Below are 18,348 nucleotides of genomic sequence, written 5' to 3'. Positions count from 1 at the left end.
TCAAATGAATAAATAAATAAATAAATAAATAAATAAATATTTAAGATAAAGAATAACAATAAAATGCAAGAATTCTTGTGAAGATTCAAACACTTTCCATGAATATGAAAATTTTTTATTTAAATATAGTTTGTTTCAATTATCCTGTTTGGGGATGGTATGTCAGTTAGGGTGCTCTATGATGCAACTGCTGTACCTCTCTGTTCCCAAATACCTCCTAAATGCTGGCTCCTCTTGCTGAATTTGGATAACGGAGAGACTGAGGAAGGCCAGGAGCACTGCAGTAAATGATTTTAACCAAGGACAGCAAAACATACACCAGGTTTCATTTTTTGAAATTAAAAGACTTTCACTGTACACACAATATTTCTAATAATACTATAATGTCAAAGTTCAAGAAAAAGATAACATAAAGTATGCTTAAACCTTTCCCGTTGTTTCAAGAACTTTGTTTTTCCCTGCATACAATGTACAGAGTTGCCCTCATTAAACTTAAATGCTTCTGTGAGATTTAACACAGCTGACCTCTCAAAAAAAAAAAAAAATCGTTTCCACTTTCTAAGCTAAAGAAAGATTTTAAAAATGTTTTGTCTCTCATTTATCTCTTCCTTGGGTAACCAATGAGTGCATCCCTGTTGTTCCAAGCTGTTCCAATGACAGCAGTTTGGCCCTTATTTAGCATAGACAGGTATAACAAGTAATGTGACCGTGAGAATTAGTGCAAAGCGCTTGATGTCCAAGAGGTGGCAGATGGGGTAAGATAGGGCCACGTGGATACAGGAACAATGCCCTCCCTGTTCATGCTCTCATTCAGCCAGGGCTTCCCAGAAGCTGCAGCTTTGGGAGAGACTCCAGAGCACTGAGGACACTTCAGCCTGGGGCTTGAGAACACTAGCGCACAACCCACCTGGCTCTCTGAAGAACTCACACAGCATATCTTAGTCAATTCTTAAAACTGAAAATAACTTTTTTCCTTATTCCAAAAGTAATGCATGTTAGGTATGCAGAATGCAGAAATTTAAAATTAACCCCTGCCCTCAAACAGGGGGTGGGAGGGAGTAGCCCTTAATTACCCCCCATTCCCCGGCACCCAACGCGCCCCCCCCTTTCTTGGTTAACATTTTGGTGTATATTCAAAGTTTGCTCACTCCTCTCCCAGTCTCTCTGGGATCTTATTTTAAATATTCTTTTGAGTTTCTTTACACATTATTAATTTTATTCATCTTTCATTTCTCGCAGACCCTAACACAATCCTCCCTGAGTAGGTATTCAGTGAAAGGATAAATAAGTGAATGTCCAAACCTGCTTCTTTTTTTTTTCCCATATACTACTGGAATTAATATAGCAACTGCTGCACCACATCTGTTCCCACATGCCTGCCAGAGGAAAACCAGGGACTGGCATTTATCTGAAACCATCAAGAAACCACAGTATTTACTAACTCCCTCAGAAAATCCCTCCTTAAAAGGAGTACTTCACAGGGTGCCTGAGTGGCTCAGTTGGTTAAGCGGCTGCCTTCGGCTCAGGTCATGATCCCAGGGTCCTGGGATCGAGCTCCCTGCTCTGTAGGAAGCCTGATTCTCCCTCTCCCACTCCCCCTGCTTATGTTCCTTCTCTGGCTGTGTCTCTCTGTCAAATAAATAAATAAAATCTTTAAAAAAAAAAAAAGGAGTACTTCACAAGTGGAGAAGTCCTTAATTTGGAGCTAGAAGATCTGACTTTGAATTCCAACTGGGTCATTGTATTTCTCGTTTTACTTCTTTTAAACATCCACCTTCTAGTCTGTGAAGTGAAGACATTGACCTATAGGGTCCCTAGCAGTTAATATCCTATGATCTATCAACCATCTACTTGCGTTTCTATGCAAACATACACACACGTATGTGTATAAATATGTTTTATTTTTTAGTGAAGAAAGGGGCCAGAAACTAACCTTTGAGGTACTGGTATGACAGATTCTGGTTTTGTTTACTTATTTTCTAAAAACTGAAAATCTTTTTTTTAAAATATTTTATTTATTTATTTGAGAGAGAAAGAGTGAGTGAGAGAGAAGGAACAGGAGGAGGGGGAGGGGCAGAGGGAGAGGCAGACTCCCTGCTGTGCAGGGAGCCCAAAGTGGGGGCTCTGTCCCAGAGGAACTCCAGGATCATGACCTGAGCCAAAGGCAGACCCTTAACCAACTGAGCCACCCAGGCATCCCTAAAAACTGAAAATCTTATAGGAAATAGGCCTATAAACACTTTCATGGCTGGGGCGGCTGGAAGGCTCAGTTGGTAGAGCATGCAACTCTTGATCTTGGGGTAGTGAGTTCAAGTCCCACGTTGGGGGTAGAGTTTACTCAAAACAAAACAAAATAAAACAAAACCAAAAAACCCACTTTCCATGGCTAAGTTGGGAAAACTGAAAGCATGAAAACTAACAAAGAAAAACAGAACAATAAAAACATCTATGTGTGTGGCTTTTACTAAATTTTAGTTCAATTCTCAGATGAACGTTATAACTTTGTCTGAGGCTCCCTCTCTTGTTTCATGGCTTTACACTCTGTTGTGTCATTTCCGAAATATCTGCCTCCCCCCACCCCATTCCCAAGGTTACAAGCAGAGAACAGCTCTTCACCAATCTGTGAGTGATGAGCTCTGTTTGGCAAAGGAACTTAACAACTGAAGCAAAGAAATCCTGACATCAAAACAGGTTGAGACAGGAAAATGATTAGTAACACAAGTGTCTGGGTGAAGAGAGTAGGAACCATCACTCTATTCTTTCTGGCCCATCAAGCTTGGAGTCATTTTTAAACCCCACACTCATTCCCGGAGAGCATTTAAGAAATGAGATGTTTCCAACATGATCTGGGCTATGTTGGGGTCTCCTTCATGTCCGTGCCTCTTCACCTGCCTAAGTGGAGAGTAGGTGAAGTGTGGGGGAGAGAGGTTCCGCGAAGCCTCCTCTTACTCAGATGGTGAGAGAAGCAGTGGACCGCTGAACGAGATGGGACTGTGGTGTCTTTATTGTCTGGAGGGTCTTCTCTCAGGACAGGTGTGCTGTTTGCCAACTTGGCCTGGAAGACCCTCACGTAGGTCTGACTCCTCAGCCCTCGGGGTTGCCCAATTTGCCTGGCAGCCAGGACAAAACCAATAACGTGAAGTGTCACACGCTTACACTGGTTTACCTGCATTTGACCATGACTACTTTCAAGTTTATAGAAAAATGTTGATATTTATGGCAAGACCAATGGAGCTGTGGTAAATAAGGCCCTCTCTGCCCACACACAGTGATCTGGGCTATGCTGGGGTCTCCTTCATGTCTGTGCCTCTTCACCTGCCTAAGTGGAGAGTAGGTGAAGTGTGTGGGAGAGGGGAGATTGGGGAGAACCATGCTGGGAAAACCCTGCTCCTGGAAGTTTGTCTACTCAAGTGCACCAAGGCTTTGGAACTCATGACCTCCAGTGTCTGCTTTTTCCAAATGACCAATCAGAACAGATTTGTCCATTCCCAATCTGACTGGAATGCACCCAATTCTTACTCATTTCCTTTAGCTTGGGACATTTTGCCCCTCTGCTCATAGCACTGAGTGCCAGGCCTAGTCCGAAGTGTTGTCTTTGATTCCTGAGGTCTAGGCCAGGTCTTGCTGATCCAGTTATCACTAATGTGGCCACCAAATGGGATGTGGGCTTAACACCTGGGCCCTTCTGTTCCTGCGGTGGTGGGGGGCCAGTGCTGCTTCCAGTGGGCCTAGGAAAGCAGTCCTCTGTCTTCAGCTACACCTACAGCTATTCCTCCTCCTCCTACTTCTTTTGTTTTCTAATTCAAAATTTAAAAAAATATTTAATTAATTTATTTATTTAGAGAGAGAGGGCATGCATGCAGGGGACGAGGGGACAGAGGGAGGAGGAGAGAGAGAATCTCAAGCAGACTCCCTGCTGAGCATGGACCCAATGCAGGGCTTGATCTCATGACCCCAAGATCATGACCAGAACCAAAATCAAGAGTTGGACGCTTAACTGACTGAGCCACCCAGGCACCCCTTTTATCCTAAAATTTAAAACAAAGCCTTGATTTTGAATTAAATATTTCAGAGATAATAATCATAAGAAGTAACCCAATCAGACCACTCGTTTTGGAAAATTCTCCGTAAGGAAAACTATGCTTAGAATCTGTTCTGTGGATGCCATTTGCCTAAAGTGCTGGTCAGTGTAGACAAAGGCTGGTGAATAATGATTTTTTATGCCTCTGGCATGGGAACAGTTATCAGGCCAGAAATAAGGAATTTTTTTCATATGCTCCCAGCCTTTTATGGATTTGTCCTTGGGGTGGCTAATGTTTATCTTAGGTACGACCTATACAATCAGATGTTGGCTGATTCATTCTGATTCTTGTGCTGTGAATCCTTATTTGCTTGTTCACTTAAATGAGTGGTTTTAGTGGCAAACCATTGATGTTAATATAAAGTACTAAGAATCAACAGATTTAGGAAAAGCAGTGTTAAAAGGTTCTAAGCCTGTTAGATGACCATAGTGATTCCAATCTCATGAGACTGTGAACCAACCACCTGTTCATCTAATTTATAAAAAAAAAACGAACAAAACCCCAAAACCTAACATGGAGAAAATTGCTTTCTGATGTTTGAATAAAGTTATTTCTATTTATTCAGTGTCTGGGGACCTAAATGTGTATCTGAAAAGAAGATGTTGCCTTTTTTCAAAAGAAATCTGCAATTGGAGTCTTAAAAATATCAGCAGAACTGTTTTCAACTATAATTTATCAAATGTACCAATGCTTTTTGTAAACACTGGTAATTTCTGTCATGTAGGTGAAAAAACACTGCAGCAGGGTTCTGTTATCAAGGCAAAGCTCAGCGCTGTATTTGGCATAACTCCAGCAAATATTGTGCTTTCTTCATAGAACTGGTTGGATTAGTCATACAACGTCAAAAAACAGGTTGACAGTTAAGCATACTATCTGCCTGGCCCATATAGAAAGCGCTGAAATTTCAGGTTTCCACAGAACACTTTGCAGTGTTCAGAGAACCGTTGAATGGCATTGCTAGTTTGATTCAAGGCAGTTGGCAGCACAGCCTACCTTAGGGAAGAAACAGGCTTCTGATGTACAACATGCACAGAAACTTTGCCTTATAGATTCTGCACAATGTGTCCAGTTAAATTCATCAAATAGCTCTACAACAGTATGGAATAAAGACTTAGAAATGCTTAAAACAGCATTTGAGGACCCAGATAAGGAGAGAGAAGCAGCAGAATGGATTGCAGACACAGAAGGAAGGCTGTTTCAGTGCCACATGATAAATATAGCTCATAGATTCTGCATCCCTGTGTGTGTGTGTGTGTGTGTGTGTGTGAAGAGGCCTGTTTCCTAGAGGAAAGAGGAGATTCTGATCCTGTCTCCCTGGAGTTATTTCCTCAAGACATCGGGACAGTGAGTGGGAGACTGCTTGAGGTGACCACTATAGGAAGATGGAACAATTTAGAAGAAATGTTAACAGGAAATGCTCAGGAGTGAGGTAGGCTGAATTTAGAATGGGTGGGCTGGTGGCCTAAGGAATTTAGAGTCAAGAGTCAGAACAAAGGATGCTGTCTGTCAGGCTGGTCCCTAGGATAGGGAGGGACATCCCTCCACAGAGTGAAATGGGTGAGACTTCTGAGAACTGAGATTCTCACAGTCGGCAAAACTCTTTGGGGTGAGTTTGCTTATCTGGGAAAGGCAGAGCCAAAACTCAGAGCCCTTGAATTCAGCTGTGGAATGATTTCAGTAGGAAGAAGTGCTGGGAAAAGGGGAGGGGCCATGAGCCAAAGATGGATGTGCATCTGCCAGGCACTATCCCAGTGGCATTCATCTTCCCTGGCCATGTGACTACAAAGATTGAATCCAAATTAGTGGGTTCCCCAAACTCAGTGCTCGTCAACTGTGAAGCAAGACACTGCATGTGCAGGTCTCCTCTAGACCCATCTTTGTTACTCCTGTGGCACTTGAGAGCAAGGGAAACCAACACAAATATGCTAAGGTTTGGGTTGCTTGTTGTGTCATGAGTAATAAATACTCTGACTCAAGAGTCTTGAGTATTCTGCTAGCCTCCATAAAATACTAAGTGGGTAATTTATTAGGTTGTAGTTAAGGTAAAATCAAACACCAGATCCAACATATATCATTTTAGCCATACATATTTCAGTATACATTTCTAAAAGATGAGAACTCTTTAAAAAAGAGATAAGTTCTAGAGATCTGCTATATAACATTATGTCCATTGTTAACAATATTATATTGTGCACTTCAAATTTTGTTAAAATGAACAATTTTACTTTCAATGTTCTTACCACAATGAAAAAAACCTTCATAATATTATTATCACATCTAAAAAAAGGTAATCATTCTTTAATAGTACCGGATATCTCCGATTTTATTCAAATTTCTCCAATTGTTTAATTTTTTTTTTCAGTGCATTCAATAGGCATCCAAATAATTGTATTGGGTGATCTGAATCTTAAATTTTTTGTGGATATATATAACAAAATTTACAATTTAAACCATTTTTTAGAAGATTTTATTTATTTATTTGACAGAGAGAGACACAGCAAGAGAGGGAACACAAGCAGGGGAGTGGGAGAGGGAGAAGCAGGCCTCCCACGGAGCAGGGAGCCAGATGCAGGGCTCAATGCCAGGAGCCTGGGATCATGACCTGAGCCGAAGGCAGACGCTTAAAGACTGAGCCACCCAGGCACCCCCAATTTAAACTGTTTTTAAGTGTACAATTAAGTGGCATTAATTACATTCATAATGTTGTGTAACCATCATCACTACCTGTTTCCAAAATGTTTACACCTGGGTGATTTGAATCTTTACCATCTTTTAATCTATTGATTTTCCTTTTTCCTCTCTCTGTTTTTCTTTTCTTTTTTTTTTTTTTTAAGATTTTATTTATTTATATGACAGAGAGAGCAAGAGAGCACAAGCTAGGGGAACAGTAGGAGGGTGAGGGATAAGCAGGCTCCCCGCCAAGCAGGGAGCCCGATGCGGGGCCCGATCCCAGGACCCTAGGATCATGACCTGAGCCGAAGGCAGATGCTTAACCATCTGAGCCGTCCAGTCGCCCCTCTCTCTCTGTTTTTCTTTGCAATTTGTCTGTTGAAGAAAATCAGGTCATTTCTACTACACAGTTACTAAATAGTTTCTACTGTGCAGTTTCCCACAGCTTGGATTTTGCTATTTTCCTAACTGTTTCATGGACTTCCATAAGGAGGCATGTAATGTCTGGTTGTTTCTTTTTTTGTGATGTTAGCAGCCATTCATGATCATCATCTAGATCCTCTATTTTTCAGGGGTGCAAAATGATGATATTCAAATTCTATTTTTGCTTTTTAATAGCTGTAATACTTTGGTAGGGGAAACAGTTGCAAAGTATTCCATTGTATGGGTGTTTATTCAATCTGTCTAAACAGAATATTTCATAAGTCAAAGATCTTATTTAGCAAACACAGTTTCACTGTGACTGGTTTTCAAACATAGGAGATGTCTTTTGGTTGCTGTCCTTTGTTATATTTCCAAAAAGGGTACAGAGTATGCTCAAGACTAAAGGAGTATTTGCAGAAAAGTTAAACACTATTTCTATATGATAACCTGAGTGAAATTTTCATCCCCCAATATAATTTCTGTGTCTAAAGTGGATCTGTTGTTAAAAAGTACCCTGGAAGGGAGCCTGGGTGGCTCAGTCATTAAGCTCTGCCTTCGGCTCAGGTCATGATCCCAGGGTCCTGGGATGGAGTCCCACATCGGCTCCCTGCTCCGTGGGAAACCAGCTTCTCCCTCTCTCACTCCCCCTGCTTGTGTTCCCTCTCTCGCCCTGTTTCTCTCTGTCAAATAAATAAATAAATAAATCTTAAAAAAAAAAAAAAAGTACCCTGGAGTTAAACATCTGGAAAGAAAGTAACCTGAGTATGGACAAGCAACTCCGGCCTTCTTTTCTTCCACAGAAGAGTGCAAGGAGCTGGGGACCACCTCCCTCACCTGTGTCCTCTGCTTCTTTTTTTATGCAGGGATCTAAGATTAAGCACAGTGCTTTTTTTGGTGATAATACATGCCAGGAAGGCGTATCAGAACACTTTCTCTAGAACAACATCGAGACACATCTGTTCAAGTGAATCAGTTACCAACTCAGCTGACTCATTTAGCGGGGATAAGAAATTCAAAACCATCATATGGATTGAACCACGTGATCCCTTTGCCACTAAAAATATTAATTAAGCTTTCCTTTTTATCCCCAACCATAACATCTGTTAACTCACATTTGGTATCCTGCGAAACTTCTGTACACTGAGAATCGTAGCAGTTGAAAGGTCATATGACAAAACTTCTTAAAACTTTGAAACTTGGAGGGATTATTTCTCTCTTTCTCTTTCTCTCTCTCCTCAGTCTCTCTGTCTCTCTCTCTCTCCATAGAGGGTAAACTAGCACGTCACAAGCATATTTCAGAGTATAGTATAATTTTTGTTGGCAAAAAACACTGCTGTCTTCAGATTAAAAGTGAAAGAAAGCAAAGCTGAGTTATGTTAGCATGGCTTGTAGGAAAATAACTTCAAAAGCCCACTTTCCAAATCAGAAAGTGAATGTGGGTACCATGCTATACATGTTTATCAATGCAATTTATTTGTTTGTTTTAGTGACCTATTGCTGTGAAATAAATTCCTCCCAAATGTAGTGGCTGAAAACAAAACATTTATTATTTTGCAGTTTCCGTGGGTCAGGAATCCAGGAGCAGCTTAGCTGGGGCCTCTGGTTCAGGGCCTCCATCAAGCTGTGGGCAGGAGCTGTGTGCATCGCCATTTCAAGGCTTGACTGGGGAGGAGCCACCTGCAAGTTCCCTAGTGTGGCTGTCGACAGGACTCAGAAGATTCATTTCCATGTTCAATCACTCAGGAGGCCTCTCCACAGGGCTGCATGGAGACATAGAAGCCGGCTTCTTCAAGAGCCGGGATTCCAAAGAGAGAGAGAAAGAGCACCCCAGACAGAACCACAGATGTGACATCCATCATGTTTTTCATGCTGTGTTCATTAGAAGAGTCAGTCAGTCCAGCCTGCGTCAGAGGGGAGTGCATTACACAAGGGCAGGAGTGCCCGGAGGCAGGGATCGTTGGGGGCTATCTTAGAGGCTGCCTGCTACAGTTTCTTTATTTTGAATGTAAATTTTAAAAATAGAAAATGCATTCTCACCTTTAGACATTTAGAATGTACAGTCAGTTCCCCTCGCATCCCTGTTACTGGGCCCCTCCTTGAGCAAACTCCTAGCAGTTTCTTGTGTATCTTTTCAGGGGCTTTCTGTCAAATGGGAAGTTGAAAGGCACTCCGCAGGGACAAGCAGAAAGCCACTTTCATCTTCTTACCTCCCACCTGCCAACTCAAACCTGCCTTGCAGAGATAATTCTACCCCACCCCTCCGGTGACATCTGAGGTGGGCACTATGACTTTTCATCTCCCTCTCAGATAACCAGGAGTTATTTTTAGTCATAACATAGTTCCATGCTAGAAAGAAAATGTTGAATAACAGTCACTCCGAACTTAAAGATCCAAGCTTCTGCTCTTCCCTAGCTTGGTCCTTCTTCAGCCCGGAAGCCTGAAATGAGAAAAAGTGGAGGTCTTGTGGTGAGCTTCTCTTCTCTTTTTTGCACTTCACCACTTTTTCTTCTACCTCCTTTTAACTCCTCGGGGTTGCCTTTGTCTCTTTCTGGGTTCGGGGATGGGAAATGAGTGAAGAGAGATAAGGAGCTCTTTTTTCAGTATGGGTTCTTTTGGCTTCTTCAGAGATTTCCACATGGAAACATCAACGAGCTTTTTTTTTTTAGTGTTTGCAAATTCTCTCCATCATTTAGCATTTGCTTCCAAGTATACACCTCCAGCCACTTTGCTCTGAGGTCACTTTAGGAAACCTTTCAGGCAAGGCCTCTATGAGCTCCAGGAGGGCTGGCTTCTCTCCCTTCCAGCCTCCATCTCATCCTGGGGAAACCTTGACACACCTTTCAGAATGTCCTAGACTCTTTGGAAAACTGATTAAGACCGTTCTTGCTCCTTGAGGGTTTTAATTTCTCACGCTATCTCGTTCGATTCCTTTAGGAATTGTTATATCCTGGGAACAAGGAATGTCCAATGTATTATCACCCCAGGAATTAAAATTCAAAAGAGGGGATGTATCTGCTGGTTGATCAAGTGCTTGTTTTGTTTGGGTAGGAAGTGAAAGACTTTTCTTGTACAACATGCTTTCCACATGCTGAGATACCTTTGAAGACAAAATGGTGAGAGTAGTTAAGGCTAGAGATTCTTTCAATAATCCAGCATACTCTGCTTAGCCACAGAGGGTAGGAAGGTTGAGGTAATTTCAAGCACGGGCCATCTATATAGTTGTGAGGGATACCGATCTAGGATGTGGTGGGCTTTTTCTTTCTCTCAGAAGCATACAGTGTTTATTACTATAACACTAGATATCAAGGTGGTAGTAACTTTCAAATTCCCATGCCCGGGTCTGCTGCGGTTCATCTGTGTACACCATTATTTCATTATTTCATTCTGAGTTCAGTCCACCTCACCCTTTTCTAACAGTCCCATAAGAGATCCCACAGACACACCACTCCATCTTTACCAATGGCCAACTGGTAACTTCTCCAAGCCCAGGCTGCAATTCTTTAGGCAACTTCAGCACACAGCTGGCTTTAAGTTGGTTTAGTGTTGAGACATAAACACTGCCGCTTTGGGCCTCGGTGTCCCAGTATTAGTCACTGGGCTCCTACACTTACGTGACCCTCACGGGGACCCAGGAGATTTCTATGTTGTTCACATTATCAGAACTCAAACCCAGCTCCCTCCATTCTAATAATATCTGGGTTCTCAAATTCCAGTAACTTTTCCCTCTCCTATCCCTTTCCTTTTATCCAGGTCCAGGTCCACCTTCTAAGTTTCTGGTCTTCTGGGTGGGTTTCCTTCTTCTTAGCAGGGCTCACTGTAATGGAATTTTGCCCCTGCTTCCCATTTTGGAGATTGAGACTTTATTATCTTATCCACTGATGAACTCATGGCCACTCACCTCCTGGGTCTTCCAGATGTTACCCAGAACCTTCCAATTCTGCTGCTTCAATTGGACCCCTCAAAGTTCTCAATCCCAAGGACTGTACAACTGTTCCCTTTGGTGGAATGTGTGGCATCAGTCAGACCTTCCCCCACACCTTCTGTGGGAGCCCTGTCCTGTTGTGCATGCAGACGGAGCCCGGGCATTAGAACTCAGTGGGGCTCCATGGAGGCACTTAGACACATCAGGCAGGAGCCCAAGGAATGACTATAGCCCTCAGAAAATGATTTGGTTGTTAAAACTAATGGCAAGTGAGAAGAAGATTAAGAAGGACTTGGAGAATGTAACATTGTATGCCAACTATACTCAAAGGAAAAAAAAAAAAAAAGAATGACTTAGAGTTGCCACATTGTAAGGACAAAAAAAAGCCAAAGTGATAAATTAAAGCCAAAAAAAATCGTATTTGAGAAAAAACCATGCAGTGTCATTATAAAGTATGCCAAGAGATACACTATCCTCATTAAAGAAAAATAAATTATTTAAAAGTGAATACCAGAGTGCCTGGGTAGCTTAGTCCATTAAGCACCTGACTTCAGCTCAGGTCATGATCCAGAGATCCTGGGATCAACCTGTGTTGGGCTCCTTGCTCAGCAGGGAGTCTGCTTGTCCCTCTCTCTCTCCCTCTGCCTCCACCCCTGCTCCTGCACTCTCTGGCTCTCTCTCAAATAAATAAATAAAATCTTTAAAAAAAAGTGAATACTATATTGTACCAATGTTAATTTCTTAGTTTTGACAAATGTGCTGTATTATGTAAGATGTTAACATTAAGAAAAGCTGGGTGAACTCTCTGTACTACCTTTGCAACTTTTCTGTATCTAAAATTATTCCAAAATAAGAAGCTGAAAAAAAGAATACCAATAGAAACATGAAAGTATTTACATAAAATAAAGAACTTCTTTACCCTAAAATTTTTAGGCAGATAAAAATGGTTTTTGAAGAATATTTTGAAATCTCATTGTTCTTTGCATAAACATGCATTGTAGAAAGGTGCAGTCCTATATAAATTCTGGAAAGAATTAGTTGATGCTTCTTGGTTTCACTTTTAGGAAACTCACTCTTTCAATAAATAATTTTTTACCTATTACGGTCTTGCATATTCTAAGGATACACCAGTCAAATAGATATATCAGTCAAACAGATAAAGATCTATGCTCTCATGGAGCCTACATTCTAGTGGGGTAGGGGGAAATCAACAATAAACATGAATATAATAAATGAGTTATATTGTATGATTGATAGGTGCTATGGGGGGACAAAGAAGAGCAGAAAAGGGATAGCAGTAGTATGCATGGGGGCTGGGCTGTGTACACTTTTATTTATTTTATTTATTTATTTTTTGAAAGACTTTATTTATTTGAGAAAGAGCGAAAGTGATCACAGAGGGAGAGAGATCACAGAGGCAGAGGGAGAAGCAGACTCGCCGCTGAGCAGAGAGCCCAATGTGGGGCTCGATCCCAGGACCTTGAGATCATGACCTGAGCCGAAGGCAGACACTTAACTGACTGAGCCACCCAGGTGCCCCGTGTGTACACTTTTAAACAGGGTGATCAGAGCAAGCTCCATTAAGCAGATAGAGGGGAGCAAGATGAAGGAAATGAGGGAACAAAGCATGAAGATATTAGGGGAAGAGCATCCCAGGCAGAGGGAATGGCTCTATGGTGGAACATGCCTGCATGTTCAAGCAGCATCCAGAGGCAAGTGGTCAAAAACAGTAACTGTGGGGGGAGGGAAGGTAGAAAGTAGAAGATGAGGTCAGGACGTTAACGATAGTGGTAGGTGGAGAGGAGCACAAATAATATAGGCCTTCGGCTTTTCCTTTGAGGAAATGGGAAGCTATGGCAGACTTTTGAGGAGAAGGGTGACACGATCTGTCTTATGTATTAGAAGGATCATCCTTAACTGTTTTGTGAGTAGGTGCTGGGAGGGCAAGGGCAGAGCAGAGAGAACAGTTAGAAGGCTAAAGTAGTAATCCAATGAGAGACAATGGTGCTTTAGTCCCAAATGAAGCAGTGGAGATGGCAAGAAGAGGTGAACTAGAGTTGGCTTGTTCCAGTCTCAAGAGCCAGTTGAGAAACTTCTTGGAAGTTTGCAAGCCAGGTGTTAAGCATGGCATTATTAAAAATTAAATTATATAAACTTATAATTAAATACATTATATTGAAAACTCTAGTAATAAATACTCAAAAACTCATCACTTCTTAATTGTTTTATCGAATTATTTTACTATTATTTATTATTATTGTTATTTAGAGAGAATGTGCACGCGTGAGCACACATGAGTGGGGGAGGGGCAGAGGGAGAGCGAGAATCTTAAGCAGGCTCCAGGCCCAGTGCAGAGTCCAACGTAGGGTTTGATCTCATGACCCTGAGATCATGACCTGAGCCAAAATCAAGAGTCAGACCCTTAACTGACTGAGCCACCCAGATACCCCATACTGTTATTTATTATTAACTTTGCTCCTGAGGTCATTTATGTCTATCCATAGAGTGAAAATACTCTCAAATGGGGTACTGCTGTGCATCTCTTCCCAATTCTGTATTCAGTGACATTATGTTAGGAGTTTGTCAGTCATACTGGGGGTATTTACACTACAGAAATTAAACGCTACAAATCAGGATTCATTTTGTTTTTAAAGAGAACTAGTTGTTAAGTATTTACCAGCACACCATTGCTTTGTGCCTTCCCAACTATAGCTAGGAATGTGTACCACTACACCATCCAAAGTGTTCAGGTTCCCTCACTCCTATCATTTCCCCACCCACAGAGGGGCAATGCTTCATAAAGAGGTGAAACAGGTATTGTGCCTATTATAACAGGAGAAAAATAACATATTTCTCTTAAGCCTCATACCACTGATGCATATTTAGTTATGAGAACTCACCATACCTGTGATTGAATCTTTAGTGCCGGCCCTAGCTTTAATCCCAGAGTGCTTCGAAGATGCTCCTCTGTGAGTAACAGCAAGGTTTCCCCATCAATTGCATGGTCTTTAAATACCTTATTAAACACAAAAGATGTTAACTTTGTCTATACGTCTTTTAAAAAAAATTCTTGTTTTATATATAGGTATTTTAGTTTTGGAGGAAACATTAAGACTGCTGGAGGATGACACAAAATGTTATAAAATTTCTCATTTTCAGTTGTTCTCTCTTCCATGCTCCAGTAGCAAGTTGTCTGTGTTCTTCAATTACTCTTAGAGTACATTGTAATTCTGTTTATGGGACTCAGTTCCAACCTGGAATAGTTACTATTTGAGGGCAGACCCATGTCTTATATACCAACGGCCCTATAATGCTGTGGCTGACACATAGTAGATATTTCAGTAGGTGTTGCTGGACAAATCAATGAATGCACTAATAGACTGAGTAAAGGGTTGTGGATAAAAACCATGGCAAACAAGTTTCACCTCTCACATGGACAGGTGCAGCCTCTATCCACTGCCTTGGACAAACAGCAAGGGGAGGAGAGGTAATGCAGGTGAGAACTGTCATTCTAGGCCTTTCCAGGGGCCCTCCCTGTTCTGACTGTGGAGTAGATACCACCAGGCCTTCCTTTCTTCCAGAAACTAGGAAGGCTGCTGGTGGACAAACATTCCAGGCGGATAAAGAGATGAATCAAAGATCTGGGCAGACTGATAATACTGTAATTTCATGATCTCCAGCTTCAACCTGCCCGGCAAGCCTTTATTTACTGATGAGCTCTCTTTTTTCTATTTTCAAGCTTCCTTCACACGCTTCAAACTTAAAACCTTACAGAATCCTTCCTCATTTTCAGCAGACCATATAACTTAATTGAGAGGGAAGGAAGGAAGGAAGGAAGGAAGGAAGGAAGGAAGGAAGGAAGGAAGGGAGAAAGGAAGAAAGGAAAAGAGACCAGTAGATAAGAACTTCCTTGGGGCGCCTGGGTGGCTCAGTTGGTTAAGCATCTGCCTCGGCTCAGGTCATGATCCCGGGGTCCTGGGACTCCCTGCTCATTGGGGAGCCTGCTTCTCTCTCTGCCCCTCCCTGCTGCTCTGCTCTCTCTTGCTTTCTCTCTCTCAAATAAATAAATAAAATCTTTAAAAAAACAAAAACAAAAAAACTTCCTCTAATTCTGCCCAGCAACCTAACCACAGATGTTTTCTCCTTTGTGCTGATGTGGTTGAAGAGGGTTCTCCATGTGTGAAGACAGTCTCTTCACGTATGCTGTGGGTCCCTGCCCCTCCCACCTCAGACTTCCCTCAGTGGATAATCCCCTCTCTCAGAGTCAGTCTCCCCTCTTTGGCTGGCTCCTTCCCAACGGCATTTATGCAAGTCTCCATCCTTGAGCAAACAAACAATAATAAAGCACTTACACAAATGCTACCTCACTCTAACTCTTGATCCTGCTCCATATTTCTCATCCCCTTCACAGCCCAATTTCTCAAGAGTTTGGATCCTCCCTGCCTCAATGTTCTTCTTTCCCAGTCATTTCTCCGTCTCAGGGAGTCTGACTTCCACCCTCACTAGTCCGTTAACCCTGCTTGCTTCTGGGTCCCTCATGTCTCTGCTGTTACCAAATGCATGGATATTCCTTGTGCTCCTGGCTGCATTTGACATTGTTGACTACTTTTTCATGAAGAAATGCGCTTCCCTTGCTTTTGTGAGGCATCCCCCTCCTGGGTATTCTGTGCCTTTCCTTCCCAGTCACTTCTGAGGCTACTGTTTCTTTATCTGAGTCCTTATGTGTTTGGGCTTCTGAGGCTTCTACTTCAGGTCCTCTTCGGTTTTCCTGATTTACCTCAGTCTTTGGCTTCTGTGAATGTCTCTCTATGCCGAAGGCTCCCTAATGTATGTATATCTTAAACTTAGAAGCTGAATCATGCTAATTCTGCCTTTTAGATAGTCTCTTTTTTTTTTTCAAGATTTTATTTATTTATTTGAGAGAGAGAGAGAGCGAGCGAGCACACTAGTGGGGTGGGGTGGGGGCAGAGGGTGAGAAACAAGCCGACTCCCCGCGGCCCGATCCCAGGACATGGCAATCATGATCATGACCTGAGCCAAGGGCAGATGCTTCACCGACTGAGCCACCCAGGCGCCCTAGATAATGCTCTTATCTACCCGCCCCTCTGCTGCTACCTTGGATCTAGTGCTTCCCCACTAGTCTTGCCACCTTGAACCTATTTTCATAAAAAGCAACCTAAGTGACCATTCTGAAATATAAAGCTAAGCATGCCACTCATGCTTAAAACCTCAGTTGCCTTCAGGATAAAGTCACAATCCCTCACGGGGTCTCCACGGCTCTCTGTGACCTAGCCCCTTCCCCTAGTCCAGCCTCCTGATTGCCATTCTCACCTGTGCCACTCTTGGTTCTGGCCCCCTCAGTGCCACCAGGAACTACTCTGGAAATCCCACCTGTGCTAAATTCTTTCTGGTTCCTGGCCTTCTCCTGGAAATTCCTCCTTTGCCTCTCTTCCACCTCACCGCCCCCCTCAGCTGGTAAGCTCAGTCAGACGCCGCTCCATTCAGGGAAGGGATACATTTTCAAACAAAGGCAGGTTGGCAGCCAGGGCCTGATCCTCAGCCCTGGTGGAGGAACCTGGCCCCGAGGCAAAGTTGCAGAACCTTCCAGTGTCACTCAGTTGTCCCTCCCACCTCATTCTCAAGATAGCAGTGGAGGCCAAGAGCACCATATAAACATACATACAATTTTCGTGATTTCAGTTATTTTTAGAGAAAGAATATTTATCTGGTGAATCACTTAGGACAAACAAGAATCACTGAACACTACACCAAAAACTAATGATGTACTATACAGTGGCTAACTGAACATCAAAAATAATAATAATAAAGAATAAACAAGATGTGTTGCAGGGTCTCCTGGACGTCCTTGAACAAGTGAGCTAGCAGCCCTCTCTCTACATCTGTTTAAAAGAATTCATTTGCACAGAGGCTTTGGGCTTTAGTTCTGGTTCTTTTTTCTGGATTTCTTTTTATACCTACAGGAGGCAGGTGGTGGGAGGCTGCTGAGTAGCAACCACCTAGAGATGAGAAAGAGGAGGACAGGGTGGGGGGAGAGGGGGAGGACAGAGAGTGTAAGGCTGGGGTAGTCCCAGACTGCGACATACTAGACAGGGGTTTTCATGACTCCTGTGCCTGAGCTGTGCTGCTCTGAAGCTTGTTACAGTCTGTTGCGTCCAGGGAGATTCTCTCCGTCTCTGCACACCGTACTGTCCCCAAGCGCAGCAGGGTCATGCCCAGCAGGGCAGCGGCCTTCTTGTGGCTGATTTCACAGCAGTCCCAGGGAGGGAATAGACTGATGAGGAAGCAAGAGCAGAACTTGATCCTAACCACATTTGAGAAACACCTAGAAATAATTGTACCCCTTCTTGGGGTAGGGAAAGGAGCACTGACATCCTGTTGGTGAGAGATAATGAGTCAGCCAAGTTTGTGGGGTATTCATGTTTATGTGACTTCTATGTACCTGCAAGAGGACGTTGAGGATGATAAAGTATGAAATGCACATGTGGCATCATTCATTACAGGAGTGGTTATGATAAAGAGCACTTCTATGCCTGTGGATCACTGGATGATTAAGAATGATAAGGGTTCAAATAGATTCAGTCTGCCAGAAGCCAGCAATCACATGCTCCTTACACACAGGGTTGCTTATTTCTGGCTGTTATCAAAATTTGGTAACTTCACTGTACTGGTGGTTGATGAAGCACCTGATAAGTGGAATAGACAAATTTAAAAAGGATTGCCCCATGGTGAATGACTAATAAGAAAACAATAATATTATACTTGCTGAATAGGAGAGAACAGGACAGGAATTTTTATCAAGTATGCAAAAAGACAAAGTAGGTGACCTGAAGAATACACCTTGTCTCGTAAGTAACCTGAGGTTCCATTCTCTTGAGGATCCTCTGATAGAATGATGAAATTAATGTTAATCAAGTATTTATAAGGTGCCAGGCCCTCTTTATGGCTTACAACAATCCTTTGAGAATATATTATTCCCATCTTATAGATGAAAAACTGTGCACCAAGAAGACAGGCAACTTGTCCCAGGTCACATGTCCAGAAAACACAAAAGCCAGGATTTGAACTTGTACTTTCTGGTTTCATAAGCATATTCTTTTTTTTAAATTTTATTTTATTATGTTATGTTAATCACCATACATTACATCATTAGTTTTTGATGTAGTGTTCCATGATTCATTGTTTGCGTATAACACCCAGTACTCCATTCAGTACGTGCCCTCTTTAATACCC

The 18,348-nt window shown here is 42.3% G+C and overlaps 1 protein-coding gene across 1 annotated transcript in view; it reads right to left on the bottom strand.

The window, feature by feature from the left end:
* Positions 1 to 10,074: 10,074 nt before the first annotated feature.
* The window catches only part of SAMD7 (sterile alpha motif domain containing 7), an 18,682-nt gene continuing 10,408 nt past the window's right edge, over positions 10,075 to 18,348 (bottom strand). The window contains exons 6-7 of the mRNA XM_006736328.2: positions 14,003 to 14,113; positions 10,075 to 10,272 (exon numbers count right to left, since the gene is read on the bottom strand). Coding sequence (XP_006736391.2) covers positions 10,075 to 10,272; positions 14,003 to 14,113 — 309 coding nt within the window. The remainder of the gene's footprint in view (positions 10,273 to 14,002; positions 14,114 to 18,348) is intronic.

This window comes from Leptonychotes weddellii, chromosome 1 (assembly GCF_054177405.1).
Source record: "Leptonychotes weddellii isolate Sample4059 chromosome 1, ASM5417740v2, whole genome shotgun sequence".
NCBI classification, from domain to species: Eukaryota; Metazoa; Chordata; class Mammalia; order Carnivora; family Phocidae; genus Leptonychotes; species Leptonychotes weddellii.
Note: the sequence above shows the minus strand (reverse complement) of the source record. Positions and strands in the feature narration are given on the sequence as shown.